At 44.9% G+C, this 20,581-nt stretch overlaps 1 protein-coding gene across 1 annotated transcript in view; it reads right to left on the bottom strand.

Annotated features, from left to right (window-relative positions):
• The window catches only part of gfra4a (GDNF family receptor alpha 4a), a 163,094-nt gene extending 143,266 nt beyond the window's left edge, over nucleotides 1-19,828 (bottom strand). The window contains exon 1 of the mRNA XM_041183680.1: nucleotides 19,585-19,828. Within this exon, the coding sequence (XP_041039614.1) occupies nucleotides 19,585-19,828 (244 nt within the window). The remainder of the gene's footprint in view (nucleotides 1-19,584) is intronic.
• Between the last annotated feature and the right edge of the window lie 753 nt (nucleotides 19,829-20,581).

Below are 20,581 nucleotides of genomic sequence, written 5' to 3'. Positions count from 1 at the left end.
AACCACTTGGCATGGCCTACATTATCCAGTCACTTCAGAATCCTAAAAACAGCACTTCTATCACCACTCTTACCTTCTCTTTTCCAGTGAAAACACACCCTTCTTTAATTATTCCATCACCCGGTTATTCTCCCGAGAAATGATTGCATATAAATATTACCTGATCCTTAAAGGTAATCAAGCACAATGCTCATAAATTATATCTTCACTATCCATCCTGGGCTGCTGTTCTCCAGAGAACATCCCTCCCCTATCCAGTAGATCGTTTGTCCTGCGAGCCCCCTCCTGGATAACATTAATTCTTGCCACTGTTCACTAGATTCTTCTTCTTGTTCCACTTTACACTACATGCAGCTTGATTTCATCAATATCAACCCTCAAAGAAGCCAGACTCTCACAGAAGGTTGTTCATTCTGCATCGATTGATATCCTTTAAAAGAACTTTCCTACATTACAACAGTAAACAATAAAAAGTGTGTACCATCTACAAGATGCACTGCATCAACTCGCCAAGGCTCCTTCGACAGCACCTTCCACACCTGTGAGTGACCTCTACCACCTAGAAGGACAAGGGCAGCAGATGCATGGGAACACCAACACCTGCAAGTTCCCCTCCAAGCCACATAACATCTGAACTTGGAAATATATCGCCATTCCTTCACTGCCGCTGGGTCTCTGTCCCATCAGCACTGTGGGTGTATCTATACCACATGGACTGCAGCAGTTAAAGAAGGCAGCTCACCACCACCCTCTCAAGGGCAATTATGGGTGGACAACAAATGCTGGCTGTGCCAGTAACACCCACATCTCTTGAGCAAATAAATAAAAACACACGACTGAAAGAGCTATCCAGTTCATCTCACTCCCCTAATTCTTCCCTCATAGCCCTGCACTTTTTCCCCTTTTTAAGGGTATATCCAGATTGCTTTTAAAAGTCACTACTGAATTTTGGGCATCACACTTGAAAAAGGATGTCAAGGCCTTGGAGAGCATTCAGAAGAGATTTATGAGAATGGCACCAGGGAAGGTGCTCTTCAGTTACGTGGGAAGACTGCAGAAGTGGATGTTATTCTTCTTAGAGCAGAGAAGGTTAAGAGGAGATTTGATGGAGGTGTTCAAAATAATGGACAGTTTTGATAGAGGAACAGAAGAGAAATGGTTTCCAGTGGCAGAAAAGTCGATAATCAGAGGACACAGATTTAAGGCGAAAGATCCAGATGCAACATGAAACATTTGCTTTACACATCCTCAAATGGTAGTGGAAGCAGATTTAGTGATAACACACAAAGGAAAATGGGATAAATACTTGAAGGGAAACAATTATAAGGCTTTGGGGAATGAGCAGGGGAGTGGGATTACATGGATAGCTCCACCAAAGAGCTGGCACAGGCACGATGGGCCGAATGTGCTGTATCATTCTATGATTCTATAAATCTGATGCCGCCAACTGTTCAGGCAGTGAATTCCCAGATCCTAAATTTTCCTTGGGTTGCTGATCTTCCTACTTGTTTAAGTCTTAATACCCTTGGTATCAGAAGAGCGAATTATGAGAAAAAAGATAGAAAATAAGAACCTTTCAGCCTTGAAAGGATGTGTGTAAGAAAGGACTTTGTAGGGGCAGGAGAACATACATACCTGCTGATAAAAGGCAAGCTCACTACTTTTGTCAACTAATGCACTTTCATTCAAGGAATTATTAATAACTGGAATGATCCCCTGGATAAAAGAGAAAAACTCTGGAACTTTGAAACCTATTGGGGAGATCATAAACGTATATCGAAGGATTAAATAAATGAGTTGAATAACTTCCATCATCTGTCCATACCTTTCTGATCTTTGAGCTCAGTGTGTAGAGAGAGCACACAATACAGTCCGAAGGGAGCTGAGAGAACATCTGCTCAAGACTGAGTTTGGAGATTAGAAGGATAAGTAGAGAGAGATGATCAAACAGTCTATTGAACATGTGCCGCTGGGACCAAGGGAGAATCTCTCTTGCTCTCCAGGATACAACTGGCCAGTATTGAATAATGCAGATTGTACTGTTAGATTGATATCCTGAAGTTTCACTACATTACTTTAGGGAGCCAGGGATGCATTTCACAAAGCTTTATCTTCTTGGAGATTTTACGGATAATTGACTTCAGTGAGTGGCTATTAAAATGTGCCTTACAAGAGGGAATTAATTTTACCTGTAACTGGGGGGGCTCTCACGGGTAAAAAGAAGCTTTATACCATTGCCACGCTGATCTTTCTGCATTCCATCTCTTACACTGCCCTGACAAAACTTTGCAAGGGCTTTTAAGAGAAGTCACTGGATTCCCCACTCCATGCTGGCTGTCCCACTAGTAAGGCAGAAGCTCTGTTCAGCTAGAACCCCTCCCACTTTGTGCCACCGCTGCATTTCGGAGGGGTAAATGGCCAGCGTTCCTACCCGGGCAGAAAGTAGTTTAATTTTAATAGTCACTTGGGATGAAGGGCTTTTCTGTGTATTGGCCTAGAAATTGGGTCACGAGGAGCTGGTTTTTTTTAGGGGCTACATGGCCTCATACACCCCCAGATTGGAGGGCAGGATGAGCACACACACTTCTGACTGGAAGTGTGTTGACTACCATATTGGATAAGGACAAACAAGAGGAATCTTTTATCCATGCCTGAAACAAACATTAGATCCATAGACATGTTTATCAATGGGGTACATTAACATAGTCGTTATGCTACTGGACTAGTAGTCCAGAGGCCTTGACTAATGATCTAGAGGTATGACTTCAAGTGCTGCAGCTGGGGGAGTTTAAATTCAGTTAGTTAATTAAACAAATTTAGGATAAAAAATTACTGTCAGTAATGGTGATCAAGAAATTACTGGCTTGGCATTAAAACCTATCTGGTTCATTAAAGTCCTTTAAGGAAGAAAATCTGCCATTCTTACCCAGTTTGGTCTCTATGTTAACTCTGAACTGCCCTCTAAAATGGCCACACCAGCCACTCAGTTTGAGAAATTAAGGATGGTAATAAATGTTGGCCTTGCCAATGCCATCCACATCCTGTGGAAGAATTTAAAAAAAATGCAGATCAAAGAATAATATATCACAGTAGGAGTCAATCATTCCATTGGGTTCATGTCTGCTCTTTAATTAATTTGTTCAATTAGTCCCTGATTTTCCCCACTGTCCTGCAAATCTTTCCCTTGCAAATATTTATTCAACTGTCTTTTCAAAGTTCCTACTTTAACCTGCTTCCATCACCCTCTCAGGCACTATGGGTAGAATTTTACACCCCATGGGCGGGTGTGCGCCCGATAGCCTGAAAATCCTGCCCCATGTTCCATAACAACAGGAGGGCTAGTCTGAGAACCCCTGAGAGGTGCTTCTGCTGCACCATTAACTGCTGGAAGTATGACCCTTCCACGGTGCACATTAGGATGATGAGATACTCCATTGTTAATGGCAGAGAAGTCGATGCCATGCACCAGAGTCTCACACAAGTTAATAGAGAGCTTCCCCAGCATTCAAACATGCGGCTTCCTGGTGTGCTCTCCAACACATTGATGTACCAATGACCTTGAGGCAAGGGCACAGCAAATGGCTTGAGATGCTGGGATTATTTCCACTGAAGTAGAGAGAGCTCAGAGGAGACTCAATGAGTTGTTTTTAGAAAAGAATTATGGAAGACTTTAGAAGGTGATTGGGAAAAGACGAATCAGGGAGTCAGTGACATAGAGGTCATCCATCCAAACCTCTCACAAAGAGAGTGAGGAGAATAGTTTATTCAACAGGGAGAAGTAGACATAAAGGATTTAAAGGTAACTCTCCTTTTGTAGCCCTGTAAACATATTCCCCTTCAAGAAGGATATTTCCCTTGGCTGGGGGGACCTAGAACCAGGGGACATAGTCTCAGAATAAGGGGCAGATCATTTAGGATCGTGATGAGGAGGAATTCCTTCAATCAGAGAGTGGTGAATCTTTGGAATTCTCTGCCTGTGGAAGCTCAGTCATTGAGCATGTCCAAGACTGAGATCGATAGAATTCTACACATTAAAAACATCAAGGGACACAGGGATAGTGCAGGAAAATGGTGTTGAAATAGGAGATCAGCCAGGATCTCATTGAATGGCAGGGCAGGCTCCAGGGGCTGAATGGTCTACTTCTGCTCCTATTTCTTATGTTCTTAAGTATTTATCCAATTCCCCTTTGGAAATTACTGTTGACTCTGCTATTCCGATCCTAACTGCCCCAAGATCCCTGCCCCACATCACCCGACCACCACCCCCCCGCACCCCCCCCCCCCCCCCCACCAACTCCCTTCCCCCAATGACTCTGAACCTTGATCCTGACCTTTGAGTGGATGAGGTAACTTTACTGAATGTTGGGGTGGTGGAATGAGGGAAGAGGAAGCTCTGGGCTTCTACATCATGTTCCTCCTGAGCAGCATGTAGCCCTCTGGTCAAAATATGGATTTCAGACCTAAACCTTCTCCCCCATTTTCCTGCCTTTTTCTTCCACCTACATCCCATTAATTTTGAAAATGTTTTTATTCCTCTTTTGTCTTTCTAAGGGGTTTGCACTGCCTGATCATCTTTACACATCATGCTGTAATTTTTTTTTAACCTCTTTCCAGCTTTTAAAATGAAACAAAACCTGGTCACTGATTATCGAACTGTCAGTAGCAACACTGACCCTTGACCTTCACCTACACCTCCCACTTCCTGGTGTCATTTTCACCCACTGATTTTGAGTGTTAAGTGGCTGGATTAGAATGTCCGCCCATCATAAAACTCAATTTTCTTTCCTGTTAATTTCACTAAAGAAAGAATTTACGTTTATAAAGCACCTTTCCCTAGACATCTCAAAGCACTTTACAGCCAATAAAGTACTTTTGGAGAGTAGTCACTGTTGCAGCGTAGGAAACGCAGTGGTCAGTTTGTTCACAGCAAGCTCACACAAACAGTACAGAATACAGAAGGTCCAGAGGGGAGGTGAAAAAGTACATTAGAGAAGTGAAGAGAGATTATGAGAAAAGACAGGCAGCCAACATAAAGTGGAATCCCAAATTCATCTACAGACATCTAAATAGTAAAAGGGTGCTGAAAGGAGGAGTAAAGCTGATTAGGGACCTAAAAGGGAATTTACACATGGACGAAGGGGCCATGGCTGAGTTATTACATAAATACTTTGCATCCATCTTTACCAAGGAAGTAGATGCTACGCAGGCCATGGTGACAGACGAGGAAAATCTGTCACTAGAAGGGTTCAAAATTGATAAGGGGGAAGTGCTGAATAGACTGTCAGTACTTAAAGTTGACAGGGCACGGGGACCAGACGAGATGCATCAAAGGATATTGAAGGAAGTGAGAGTAGAAATTTCAGCAGCACTAGCTATAATTTTTCATCTTTCCCTAGACTCAGGGAGGTGCCAGAGGACTGGAGGATTGCAAATATTACGCCCTTGTTCAGAAAAGGTTGTAAGGATAAGCCCAGCAATTACAGACCAGTCAGCTTAACTTCAGTAGTGGGCAAGATTCTAGAAACAAATACTCAGGATGGAATTAGTAGTCACATGGAAAAATTGATATGGGAAAGCCAGTATAAATTTCTAAAGGGGAAATCATGTTTAACTAACTTGCTGGAGTTTTTTGAAGAGGTAACAGAAAATGTCGATGAGGGTTATGCTGTTGATGTGGTGTACATGGATTTTCAAAAGGCATTTGATACAGTGGCACACACCAGACTTGTGAGAAAAGTTACTGCTAATAGAATAAAAGGACAGTAGCAACGTGGATGCAAAATTGGCTGAAAAATAGGAAGCAGGGAGTAATGGTCAATGGATGTTTTTCAGGCTGGAGGAAGGTTTGTAATGGAGTTCCCCAGGGGTCAGTATTGGGACCCTTGCTTTTCCTGATATATATTGATAATCCAGATCTTGGTGTGCAGGGGACAATTTCAAAGATTGCAGATGATATGATGCTTGGGAGTGTTGTGAACTGTGAGGAGGTCAGTGTAGAACTTCAAAAGGACATAGCCAAGTTGGTGGAGGGGGCTGATAGGTGGCAGTTGAAGTTCAATGTGGGGAAGTGTGAGGTGATTCATTTTGTTAGGAAGAACATGGAGAGACGATACAAAATAAGTGGTGAAATTTTGAAGGGGGTGCAGAATCAAAAAAACCTGGGCGTATATGTACACAGATCATTGAAAGTGGCAGGACAGGTGGACAGAGCAGTTAATAAAGCATATAGTATCCTGGGCTTTATTAATAGGGTCATAGAGTACAAGAGCAAGGAGGTTATGCCGAATTTATATAAGACACTTGTTAGACCTCAGCTGGAATATTGTGTACAGTTCTGAGTGCCACATTATAAGAAGGATGTGAACATATTGGAGAGAGTGCAGAAGAGGTTTACAAGAATGGTTCCAGGGATGAAAAATTTCAGTTACGAAGATAGATTGGAGAGGTTGGGGCTGTTCTCCTTGGAGAGAAGAAGGCTAAGAGATTTGATGGAGATGTTCAAAATCATGAGGGGGCTGGTCAGAGTAGATAGGGAGGAGCTATTCCTGCTCGTAAAAGGATCAAGAACGACAGGGCACAGATTTGAAATGATTTGAAAAAGAAGCAAGTGTGACATAAGGAAAAATATTTTTCATACAACGAGTTTTTTGGGTCTGGAATGCACAGCCTGGAATTGTGGTGGAGGCAGGTTCAATCGCGGCATTCAAAAGGGCATTAGATGGATATTTGAATAGAAACAATGCACAGGGGCATGGAGAAAATGCAGGGCAATAATGCTCATGTGAAGAGCCTGTGCAGATTCCTTCTATGCCATTAAAACATTCTGTGACCCTGTGATTCTGTGACCAAGACCAGATTACATATTTTAGTTAACATTCGTCAAGATACTGGGATAAGGTGTCTGCACTATTAATGTTTGTGTGAGTATTTTTTTCTGAATGTATTCGCTTTTTAAAAATTATTTTACGGGATGTGGGCATCGCTGGCTAGGCCAGCACTTATTGCCCATGCTTAGTTGCCCTTGTGAAGGTGGTGGTGAGCTGCATTCTTGAATCCCTGCAGTCCATGTGGTTTAGGTGCACCCACAGTGCTGTTAGGAAGGGAGTTCCAGGATTTTGAATCAGCGACAGTGAAGGAACGGCGATATATTTCCAAGTCAGGATGGTGAGTGACTTGAGGGGGATCTTCCAGGTGGTGGTGTTCCCATCTACCTGCAGCCCTTGTCCTTCTAGATGGTAGTGGTTGTGGGTTTGTAAGGTGCTGTCCAAGGAGCCTTGGTGAATTCCTCCACTGCATTTTGTAGATGGTACACACTCTTGCAACTGTACGTTGGTGGTGGACGGAGTGAATGTTTGTGCATGGGGTGCCAATCAAGTGGGCTGCTTTGTTCCGGATGCTGTTAAGCTTCTTGAGTGTTTTTGGAGCTGCACTCATCCAGGCAAGTGGGGAGTATTCCATCACGCTCCTGACTTGTGCCTTGTAGATGGTGGACAGGCTTTGGGGAGGCAGGAGATGAGTTACTCAACACAGTATTTATATGGCTAATCCAGTTCAGTTTCTGGTCAATCATAACCCCCAGGATGTTGATAGTGGGGCACTCAGTAAAGATAATACCATTGAATATCAAGGGGCAATGGTACGATTCTCTATTGTTGGAGATGGTCATTGCCTGGCACTTTTGTGGCGTGAATGTTACTTGCCACTTGTCAGCCCAAGCCTGGATATTGTCCAGGTCTTGCTGCATTTGGACATGGACTACTTCAATATCAGAGGAGTTGCAAATGGTGCTGAACATTGTGCAATCATCAGCGAACATCCCCACTTCTGACCTTATGATGGAAGGAAGGCCGAGGATACTACCCTGAGGAACTCTTGCAGTGATGTCCTGGAGCTGAGGTAACTGACCTCCATTAACCACAATCATCTTCCTTTGTGCTAGGTGTCACTCCAACCAGTGCAAAGTTTTCCCCCTGATTCCCATTGACTCCAGTTTCACTAGGGCTCCTTGATGCCACACTAGGTCAAATGCGGCCTTGGTGTCAAGGGCAGCTGCTTTCACCTTGGGCGTTCAGCTCTTTTATCCATGTTTGAACCAATGACAGAATCATAGAATCTTACCAGCAGTGAAGGAGGCCATTCAGCCCATCATGTCTACACTGGCTCCCCAAATGATCATTATGACCTAGTGCAATTGCCCTGTCTTTTCCCTGTAACATTGCACATTGTTTCTATTCAAATAATCATCCAATACCCTCTTGAATGCCTCGATTGACCGTGCCTCCTTCACACTTCCAGGCAGTGCATTCCAGACCCAAACCTCTCATGTGAAAACGTTTTTCTCACATCACACTTGCTTCTTTTGCAAATCAGTTTAAATCTGTGCCCTGTTGTTCTTGATCCTTTCACGAATGGGAACAGCTTCTCCCTATCTACTCTGTCCAGCCCCCTCATGATTTTGAAGATCTCTATCAAATTTCCTTCTTCTCTCCAAGTAGAACAGTCCCGACCTTCCCATTCTATCCTCATGACTGAAATTTCTTACCCCTGGAAGCATTCTTCGAAACCTCTTCTGCGCTCTCTCCAATGTGTTCACATCCTTCCTATAACATGGTGCCCAGAACTATACACAATGTTCCAGCTGAGGTCTAATGAGTGTCTTATATAAAGTCAGCATAACCTCCCTGCTCTGGTACTCTATGCCCCTATTAATAAAGCCCAGGATACTATATGCTTTATTAACTGCTCTCTCCACCTGTCCTGCCATTTCAATGATCTATGCACATATACACCCAAGTCTTCCTGCTGCTGCACTCCCTTCAAAATTTCACCCCTTATTTTATATTGTCTGTCAATGTTCTTCCAACCAAAATGCATCACCTCACACTTCTCGCATTGAACTTCATCTGCCACCTATCTGCCCACTCCACAAACTTGTCTATGTCCTCTTGAAGTTTCAACCCATCCTCCCCACAGTTTACAACACTCGCAAGCTTCGTATCATACACAAACTTTGAAATTGTCCCCTTCACACCAAGATCTATGTCATTAGTATGTATCAGGAACAGCAAGGGTCCCAATACTAACCCCTGGGGAACTCCACTATAAACCTTCCTCCAGCCTGAAAAATATCCATTGACCATTACTCTCTGCTTTCTATTGTTTTTAGCTAATTTTGTATCCATGTTGCTACTATCCTTTTTATTACATGACCATTAACCAAGGCTGTAAAGAGCTGACTGGCCCTGGTAGAACCCAAACTGGGCATCAGGGAGTAGGTTATTGCTAAGCAAGTTCCGCTTGATAGCACCGTTGCTAATCCCCTCCATTACTTTACTGATGATCAAGAGTAGACTGATAGGGCAGTAATTGGCTGGGTTGGGTTTGTCCTGCTTTTTGTGTATAGGACATACCTGGGCAATTTTCCACATAGCCGGGTAGATGCCTGTGTTGTAGCTGTACTGGAACAGTTTGGCAAGGAGTACAGCATGTTCTGGAGCACAAGTCTTCAGTACTATTGCTGGAATACTGTCAGGGCCCATAGCCTTTGCAGTATCCAGTGCCTTCAGCCATTTCTTGATGTCATGTGGAGTGAATTGAATTGGCTGTGGACTGGCATCTGTGATGCTGGGGGAGGAGGCCGAGATGGATCATCCACTCGGCATTTCTGGCTGAAGATTGTAGCGAATGCTTCAGCATTATCTTTTGCACTGTTGTGCTGGGCTCCTCCATCATTGAGGATGGGGATATTTGTGCAGCCTCCTCTTCCAGTGAGTTAATTGTCCACCACCATTCATGTCTGGATGTGGCAGGACTGCAGGGCTAAGATTTGATTCATTGGTTGTGGGATTGCTTGTTGTTTATGCTGTTTGGCATGCAAGTCACCCTGTTTTATAGCTTCACCAGGTTGACACCTCATTTTTAGGTATGGCTAGTGCTGGTCCTGGCATGCCCTCCTGCACTCTTCATTGAACTAGGGTTGACCCACCGGCTTGTTGCTGATGGGGGTGGTATGCTGGGCCATGAGGTTATAGATTGTGATCAAGTACAATTCTGCCACTGTTGTTGACCCACAGCGCCTCAAGGCCTCCAGTCTTGAGTTGCTAGATTGGTTTGAAGTCTATCCCATTTAGGACGGTGGTAGTGCCACATAATACGACGGAGAGTATCCTCAATGTGAAGTGGGACTTCGTCGCCACAACAACTGTGCAGTGGTCACTCCTACTGATATTGCCATGGACAGATGCATCTGCAGCAGGCAGGTTGGTGAGGATGAGGTCAAGTATGTTTTTCCCTCTTGCTGATTCCCTTACCACCTGCCCAGTCTAGCAGTTATGTCATTTAGGACTTGGCCAGCTCGGTCAGTAGTAGGACTACCGAGCCACTCTTGATGATGGACATTGAAGTCCCCCACCCAGAGTACATTCTGCTCTCTTGCCGCCCTCAGGTGTTCAACCTGGAGACTCACTGATTCATCAGCTGAGGGAGGGCGGTACATGGTAATCAGCAGGAGGTTTCCTTGACCACGTTTGACCTGATGCCATGAGACTTCATGGGGTCCAGGGTTGATGTTGATGACTCCCAGGGCAACTCCCTCCTGACTGTATACCACTGTGCCACCACCTCTGCTGGGTCTGTCCTGCCGGTGGGAGAGGACATACCCAGGGATGGTGATGGTGGTGTCTCGGACATTATCTGTAAGGTATTTTCCATGACGAAGACTATGTCAAGCTGTTGTTTGACTAGTTTGTGAGATAGCTCTCCCAATTTTGGCACTAGCCCCCAGATGTTAGTAAGGAGGACTTTGCAGGGTTGACAGGCTGGGTTTGCTGTTGTCGTTTCCAGTGCCTAGGTCCATGCCGGGTGGTCCATCTAGTTTTATTCCTTCTTATTCATTGAACTATCAAAACAAAGCAAGATGAGGAATGCAAATGAGTAGCATACGACCAATTTCAGTATTGAAGAGATACCTGAACAGACTGGGAACACCTGAGGGAAAGGCGTAAACATAATGCTACAGAGCTAATGAGTGTTTTCCTAACCCAGCAGAGGTTGCATTCTCATTATTATCTGTAGCACAGAAGTAGGTCAGTCAGTCCATCATGTCCGTCCCAGATGGGTAGATGCGCTAGATCCATCATGAATCAGAGAACGAGGGTCAAAACTGGAGGGTGGAGATGAGGGCGGGCTGCCAGATCATCTGACAGATTCAGGAACTGTACAGTGTGACCCTGCCCTGTTTAAGAAATTCTAGGGGTGGAGTGCAGGGGAGCCCTTTAGAAACCTAGAGAATTAGTCTGAGATCATTCTAGGGTAACCCTGGCAATGCATCCCATTATGGTCTCCAATAAGCCAATGGGTAAGTAATTAGCCATAGTCCACAAAGGACCATGGGCATCTCTCTCCATTAGAGAGAGACAACTGGTTATTGGTAAAAGGAGGAGGAGGAGTAAGACCAATTAGGGACTAAAAAGGAGATTTACACATAGAAGCAAGAGGTATGGCTGAGGTGTTAAATGAACACTTTGCATCTGTCTTTACCTATGAGGTAGATGCTACCCAGGCCATGGTGACAGAGGAGGAAACTCAGCCACTAGATGGACTTAAAATTGATAAGGAGAAGATATTGGATAAGCTATTGGTACTTGAAGTTGATAAGGCACTGGGACTGAATGAGATACATCCACGAATACTGAAGGAAGTAATAGTGGAAATTGCAGAGACACAGGCAATAATCTTTCAATTTCCCTGGATTCGGGGGAGGTGCCGGTGGACTCACAACACTTAAGAAGTATTTAGATGAACACTTGAAATGCCATAGCATACAGGGCTATGGGCCGAGTGCTGAGAAATGGGAATAGAATAGCTAGGTGCTTGATGGCCAGCATGGACACGATGGGCCGAAGGCCCTGTTTCTGTGCTGTATAATTCTATGACTCTATGACTGGAGAATTGCAAACATTATGCTCTTGTTCAAAAGAGATTGTAAAGATCTTCCCTGCAATTACAGACCAGTCAGTTTAACTTCAGTGGTGGGGAAACTTCGAGAAACAATTAATCGGGATAGAATTAATAGTCACATGGAAAAATCTGGATTAATTTGGAAGAGTCAGCATGGATTTGTTAAAGGAAAATCGTGTCTAACTAATTTTCTGGAGTTTTTTGAAGGGTTAACAGAAATAGTTGATGAGGGCAAGGCCGTTGATGTGGTGTATATGGACTTCCAAAAGGCATTCAATACAGTGCCACACAACAGACTTGTGAAGAAAGTTATAGGTCATAGAATAAAAGGGGCAACAGCAACGTGGATACCAATTGGCTGAGGGATAGGAAACAGAGAGGAATGGTTAATGGGTATTTTTCGGGCTGGAAGGTTTGTAGTGGAGTTCCCCAGGGGTTGGTACTGGGACCCCTGCTCTTCCTGATATATATAGATGATCTAGATCTTGGTGTGCAGGGGACAATTCCAAAGTTGGTGGACAACACAAAACTTAGGAGAATTGTAAATGGTAAGGAGGACAGTGTAGGAGTTCAAAAGGACACTGACACATTGGTGCAGCGGACAGATAGGTGGCAAATGAAGTTCAATTATGAGAAGTATGAGGTGATACACTTTGGTACAAAGAACATGGAGAGACAGTATAAAATAAAGGATACTATTCTAAAGGGTGTGCAGGAGCAGAGAGACCTGGATATATATGTACATAAGTCAGTAAAGGTGGCAGGACAGATAGAGAGAGCTGTTTCTAAAGCATGCCATATTCTAAGCTTCATTAATAGGGGCATAGAGTACAAGAGCAGGGAGGTTATGATGAACTTATATTAGACACTGGTTAGACTTCAGCTGGAATATCGTGCACAGTTCTGGGTGCCACACTATAGGAAGGATGTGAATGCATTGGAGAGAGTTCAGAAGAGGTTTATGAGAATGGTTCCAGGGATGAGACAGTTCAGTTATGAGGAAAGATTGGAGAAGTTGGAACTGTTTTCCCTGGAGAGGAGAAGGCTGAGAGGGGCCTGGTAGAGCAGAAAGGGAGAAACTCTTCCCGCTTGCAAACAGATTGAGAACCAGAGGGGATAATTTTAAAGTGTTTTGCAAAAGAAGCAAATGCGAGTTGAGAAAAAGCTTTTTCACACAGCGAGTAGTTGGGGTTTGGAATACACTGCCTGGAAGTGTAATGGAGGCTGGTTCAATTGAAGAATTCAAGAGGGCATTAGATGATTATCTAAACAGAAACAGTGTGAAAGGTTATGGGGAAGAGGCAGGAGACTGGCACTAAGTTAAAATGCTCAGAGAGCCGGTGCAGACACGCTGGGCCGAATGGCCTCCTTCTACACTGTAACAATTCTGTGATTCTGTGATAGCTTGAAGGGCAACGTGGGGCAAGGAGAAGTGGCAAGCCTCCATGAACTTCCGCAGCTGGTACAGAGATTGAATCTATGTCACTGGCATCATTCTGCATCATAATCTATCCATCTAGCCATTCGAGCCCCCGGGAAACTCATACCTTATTGCCATTGTAACTGCTGACTGCTGGCTGGGATTGCCTACTCACTCTTACCCAGGCCTTATGTGGCATATCTAATCCATCTGGTTGCCTTCATGTATGGAGACCCACCAGAACGAACATGATAACAGTGGATATCAGCCCAAATTGATTGGCCTTCAATGAGAATTCACATGAGAAGAAGTGAAATAAGATTGCTGAAGGAAAAAACAATGGGAGTTGGTCCACTCTGCCACTCCCTGACCATGCTCGTGAATTCTATGCTCTCTGAGGGAAGTCAGTTTCCAATGGCTTGAGATTATCTTCAGTCGTTGCCATATCTATGTAAGTTTCTGATAGTGAGATCAGGAAACTGCATAGAAAACCTTTCTATAAATTACTTTAGCTACTGGATCTGCTCTGCCTCCGTGAGAGTTTTCTCACACCTTCAGGTTTAGAGAGATGTCGATATTACTTAGGATGTACAGCACGGAAACAGGCCATTTGGCCCAACAGTTCAGATGATAGCCTGAAGTAGGAGCGTAGTGGTATCGATACTGGACTAGTAATCTAGAGGCTTGTAATTCCATGCTCACTGGCTTTAAGTCAAACGTTTTGCTCGTGTACACTTCTCACTATCTTGACGGATTGTCTTTTTGTGCCGGAGAATTCCATATAGGCACTGCGACTCTAGCTTAAATATTTAAATGATGCTCCTACCTGTTCTGAGCAGAATCATTCGAAAATCGAGTGGGGTAGGCCTTGGGTGTGATTTCAACAGGTGATTTCCATTCTTCTACCACAATCCCACTAACGCTAAAAGTCATGCCTATGTTTTACATCATTCTGTGCCTTCAGTTGCAGCCATTTTTGCTAAGCAGCACCACAGCTTAAGCCAGTTTATTTTGAGATTTCCAGCAGTTCAGTAAGATATACTCCAGTTGTCTCACCCATGTTACCTCTGGGACTCATAAATATCCCACTAATCGTAAACAATCTTGTGCTAAACCGCAAATGTGCTATATCAATTGGATTCTTGTATCTAGTTTGAAACCTGGGTTGTTTTGTTTTTACGTCTGTGGTAGGCAGGGTGAGTGTTAGTAATGATGATGGCTGTCTTTATTATTATCATGAGTCAGTGCCGAGGAATCCCAACATAGATTCAATTACCGAACACCAAGAAGGCACGCACTCTGAGCAAGTGTTCATTCATCACACATCTACTGTAGGAAGCAAAGTGACTAACAGTCTGACATCTTGGGTGAACTTGTTCTATTGATTCCCAAATGTGTGTGTGTGTTTGTGAGGGATGATGGTGACTGTTTGGGGTGTATGTGCAGGGGTGTATTTGTAAGGGGGGTTGGTGAGGGAACGAGACTGAATTTATCCTTCCTCAGTAATGGCTAACACTGTGAGGGAAAAATTTTACAATGGTGTCTGTTGTAATGACAGATCAGTGTACAGCCCTGATGCACTACACATTACGTCTAATATTACGGGTACACAACAATCAGAATATATCTGAAGTACAGAATGACTGAGGTGTGTTCGTTCCTCTTTAGATCTTTTCAGACTCTCAAGCGCAGGCTTGGAGGGCCGAAGGGCCTGTTCCTGTGCTGTACTTTTCTTTTCTTTGAATTCTAGGTGTATTTGGCCTCTATATTTTAGATTCCTCTCTGAGGGAAGTCAGTTTCCAAAGGCTTGAGATTATCACTGTGGCATCTACGTATGCAGTGAACTCAGCAAACTGCAGAGAGAACCTTTCTATAAATGACTTCAGCTGCTGGATCTACTCTCTGCCTTTGTGAGATTTTTCTTACATCTTCGGATGTAGATGTTATGTAGGATGTACAACACAGAAACAGGCCATTTGACCCATCAGTTCAGGTGATCAACCTAAAGTAATAATATAGGATGGAGTCCTGTTGGCAGCAGGCATCATGGTGGGCGTGAGCAGACAATAAAGTGAGAAGGCCAAAAATTGGATTTGTGCTGTCGTGAAACTAGTTTGCAATCGTCCGCTCCACCTGTCAGTGGCGGGCTGTGTTTCCTGCTGTCGCATATCGGGAACCTAATTTCAATACTTTAGCATCTCATTAAGAGTCCTGCCTACTGGAATCATCCCCCCCCGCTGGATCATCAGGGCACCATGCTGACACGTTTCACAACTGTACATAAGCGACATGCACCTGGTGAACTGCACTTGACTCGGGACTTTGAGGTTTGTTTGCCTACCTTGCTTTGGGCAGCACTCGCGATCATCAGCGCCAGGCTTCACAGGCAGCTCCACATCACTTTTAGGGGTCACAGGTCAGCTCTCTACCTACCAGACCGGCTGTAAGGTGGGGGTGGCTTTACAATGGCTGCAGGACTGGGGCTTGCTTGGGGAAGCGGGTGAAATGGCCTCAGGCAAGGGAAGAGGCCGCAGGGTGGGGGCTGTACTGGGGAAGGAGGGGTGTCCCAGGTTATGTGTGGGGACAGATATTGATCTATGCAAGTGGGCTCAAAATGCTGAGGAGGCAGTCTCCAGAGGAGATGAGGACAGATGGAGATGTGAGTGTGTGTGACAGAGAGCGAGTGGTGATGCCCCTTGAGCCGGCAGTGAGTGTGATACCAGTGAAAATGTGATAGCCTTGTGAGTGGGTGAGTTTAGAGTGATGAGATGGTTGCCTTACCCAGGCGGCATGGATGAGATCATTCATCTGTTTTCTGCACTGGATGGCTGACCTCTTGTGTGCAGTGTTGGCACTGACAACCTCTCACTGCCTCCGAGGTTGAAATAGTGAGACTGATGGGCCTCCTGTGGCCAGAGCAGGGGTAGAGGACATTGCAGTGGGCCTCCATAGCGTCCCAGGGATGTGTCACTGAACCGGGGGGCTGCACTCTTCTTGGCTTTTGGGGCCATCTCTTCACTGGAGCAGTCCTGGGCTGTAAGCATTGAGAAGTGTTTATCTAAACTGCAGTTTAATATGGCGCCCTGTGTGAGGAAGTGGCGAGGCTGCCTGCCAGCGAGAAAGCGTGTTTCCTGTGACTGCATAATTAATGAGGCGGGAAGAAGATGATATGGTGTGAAACTCACCATTACAGCCAACGGGTAAAACGTCTTTTTTCATGCCTGCTACCGCACTTATTGAATACCTGGGACAATTCCGCCCACTGTGGTATCGATACTAGACTAGTAATCTAGAAGCCCGGTCTAATGCTCTGGAGATACAAGTTCAAATCCCAAGATTGCAGCTTGTGGAATTGAAATTTTATTAATATCCATTACAAGCCTACCGCCTCCCACAGCTACCTTGACTACAGCTCCTCACATCCCGCTTCCTATAAGGACTCCATCCCATTCTCTCAGTTCCTTCGCCTCCATCGCATCTGTTCCGATGATGCTACCTTCAAAAACAGTTCCTCTGACATGTCCTCCTTCTTCCTTAACCGAGGTTTTCCACCCACGGTCGTTGGCAGGGCTCTCAACCGTGTCCGGCCCATCTCCCGTGCATCCGCCCTCATGCCTTCTCCTCCCTCCCAGAAACATGATAGGGTCCCCCTTGTCCTCACTTATCACCCCACCAGCCTCCGCATTCAAAGGATCATCCTCCGCCATTTCCGCCAACTCCAGCATGATGCCACTACCAAACACATCTTTCCTTCATCCCCACTATCGGCATTCCATAGGGATCGTTCTCTCCGGGACACCCTGGTCCACTCCTCCATCACCCCCTACTCCTCAACCCCCACCTATGGCATCACCCCATGCCCACGCAAAAGATGTAACACCTGCCCCTTCACTTCCTCTTTCCTCACCGTCCAAGGGCCCAAACACTCCTTTCAAGCAACATTTCACTTGCATTTCCCCCAACTTAGTCTACTGCATTCGTTGCTCCCAATGCGGTCTCCTCTACATTGGGGAGACCAAACGTAAACTGGGTGACCGCTTTGCAGAACACCTGCGGTCTGTCCGCAAGAATGACCCAAAACTCCCTGTCGCTTGCCATTTCAACACTCCACCCTGCTCTCTTGTCCACATGTCTGTCCTTGGCCTGCTGCATTGTTCCAGTGAAGCCCAACGCAAACTGGAGGAACAACACCTCATCTTCTGACTAGGCACTTTACAGCCTTCCGGACTGAATATTGAATTCAACAACTTTAGGTCTTGACCGCCCTCCTCCATCCCCACCCCCTTTCTGTTTCTTCCCCCTTCCTTTTGTTTTTTTTCCAATATATTATATAGATTTTTCTTTTTTCCACCTATTTCCATTACTTTTAAATATTTTTAAATCTTTTATGCTCCCCACACCCCCACTAGAGCTATACCTTGAGTGCCCTACCATCCATTCTTAATTAGCACATTCGTTTAGATAATATCACCAACTTCGACACCTATGTGTTCTTTCATTCTGTTGTCTGTGACATCTTTTGATGATCTGCTTCTATCACTGCTTTTGCCTACAACCACACCACCCCGCTCCACTTCTCTCCCCCCACCCAACCACACCCCCCACCTCCCCCCCACCCCCACCACCACCACCACCACCACCTTAAACCAGCTTATATTTCACCCCTTCCTAGGGATTTACCTAGTTCTGTCGAAGGGTTATGAGGACTCGAAACGTCAACTCTTTTTTTCTCCGCCGATGCTGCCAGACCTGCTGAGTTTTTCCAGGTAATTCTGTTTTTGTTTTTTTTTATTAATAAATCTGGAATGAAAAGCTAGTCTCATTAATAATGATAATGAAACTAGTGGATTGTCATAAAAACCCATCTGGTTCACTCATGCCCTCTAGGGAAGGAAATCTTCCATTATTACCTGGTCTGGTCCACATGTGACTCTAGACCCACAGCACTGTGGTTGACTCTTATTTGTCCTTTGAATGGGCCCAGTGATCCAGTTAGTTGTATCAAGTAGCTACTGAAAAGTCAAAGAAGGATAAAACTGGACTGACCACTTGACATCGACCTAGGCACCAAAAACCTCAAAAGAATACTCTACCAGTTGACCCTGCAAAGTCCTTCTTAATAACATCTGGGAACTTGTGCCAAAATTGGGAGAGCTGTCCCACAGACCAGTCAAGCAACAGCCTGACATTGACTCTAAGGTATAATTCAGTAAGTATGACAATGTCCTATCAGCATCCCTGATTATGTTCTGTTCCACTGACAGGACAGACCCATCTGCAGTGGTGGCACAGTGGTGGGAGTCAGGAGGGAGTGACCCTGAGACTCCGCAACATTGACTCTGGACCTCATGAGACCTCATGACACCAGGTAAAACAGGGCAAGGAAACCTCCTGCTGATTACCATGCTCTGCACCCCCCAGCTGATGAATCAATGCTTCTCCGTCCTGAACACCACTTGGAAGAAGCACTAAGGGTGGAAAGGGCACAGGGTATACTCTGTCTGGAGATTTTAATGTCTACCACTAAGTGTAGCTCGGTAGTACTATAGCTGGCAGAAGGAAGGACTACCTGCCAGGCTGGGCCTGGGGCAGTTGGTGAAGAAATAAACAAGAGGGTAAAACCTACTTGATCTCACCCTCACCAATTTACATGTTGCAGATTTATCTTTCCATGACAATATTGGTAGGAGTGACCACTGCGCAGTCCCTGTGGATAACAAGTTCCATCTTCACAATGACGATACCGCTCATCGTGTTGTGTGGCACAACCATCGTGCAAAAAAGGGTAGATTCAGAACAGACCTAACAGCGCAAAACTGAGCATCTATGAAATGCTGTGTGCCATCAACAGCAACAAAAGTGTCTTCAACCACAATCTGTAACTCCATGGCTTGACAAGTCCTTCACTTCACTGTAGTGATGTTAGTAAAACCTTTTCACACTATTTTGGGGATCACGTGACTGTATAGATGAATCAGCCCTAAGTGCGGGTAATCTTAGCGGTGGAGCTTTATAGTCCTGACCTGATTTGAACATGTAGCTTCTTCATGAGGTCTGTAAATAAAGTTTATTGTTACTAACAAGGAACCTGTCCATTACACAAAGTGAATTACAATTGGTGACGAGGATAAAGAGCTCTGTGCTGCACCTTGCCTCCTGAATGTGAGTATTTCACTTTTTAAGGGAAGCAAGAAAAGTGTACTCACCAGTCATGCCACCCTTCGGTAGAATCGACCTGTGCGACTTGTCTATGGAAGACTGGAGCCAGTACATAGAGCGCCCAGGTTTCAACTTTGTGACAAATGAAATAACAGCGGAGGAGATGCAGAAGCAGAAAGCAACTCTTCTGTCTGCCAGAGCAACCACATATAGCCTCATCCGTAGTCTGATCGCCCCGAATGCACCCAATTCCAAATCTTTAACAAGCTTGTAGACCTCGTGAAGACACATCTTCAGACTAAGCCATCGGTCATTATGCAAAGATTCAAATTCTACTCTAGAGTAAGGGCCCCGATTGTGTCAATCGCAACATATATCACGAAGTTAAAGCAGTTAACGGAGCACTGTGATTTTGGGACACCCTCGATGACATGTTGCGAAATCATTTGGTTTGAGGTGCACAGGACGACACCATTCAGTGCCGTTTACTTGCAGAAATTAATATTGATCTGAAGCGCACCATGGAAATAGCGCTAGGAATGGAGAGTGTCGAGAGGGATCTGCAGGCATGGCTGAGTGTGCAACATGGCACCGTTCTGCAGTTTGGGCGGGAACCTACCACTGGGCATGGTGCAAAAACCAGGGAGACAAGAGCAAAGTGGGAAATAGTCTCCACCACTCGAAAAATGAAAAGGAATACTGGAAGCATCTCACCAGCGACTCAGAAATTAATTTGCTACCAATGTGGGATTAACATCGTAGTGGAAACCTGCAGATTTAAAGAGGCAGAATCCCTCCACTGTCACAAAAAGGGCATGTTATAAAGCAGTGCAAGGTGAAATCAAGACAACCAATCAGACGGCAGACCAAGATGATTGAAGTGCACAATATAACTGAACCAGAAGCTGCTGATACTGATATCCATTCCCTGTACAATGTCAAAGCCGTGAAAACTGAACCAATCATCATCACCTCTCAGGTAAATGGGAAGCCTCTAGTCATGGAGGTTGACACAGGAGCAGCGACCACAGTGGTGAGAGAACA

Source organism: Carcharodon carcharias, chromosome 1 (assembly GCF_017639515.1).
Source record: "Carcharodon carcharias isolate sCarCar2 chromosome 1, sCarCar2.pri, whole genome shotgun sequence".
Lineage (NCBI taxonomy): Eukaryota > Metazoa > Chordata > Chondrichthyes > Lamniformes > Lamnidae > Carcharodon > Carcharodon carcharias.
Note: the sequence above shows the minus strand (reverse complement) of the source record. Positions and strands in the feature narration are given on the sequence as shown.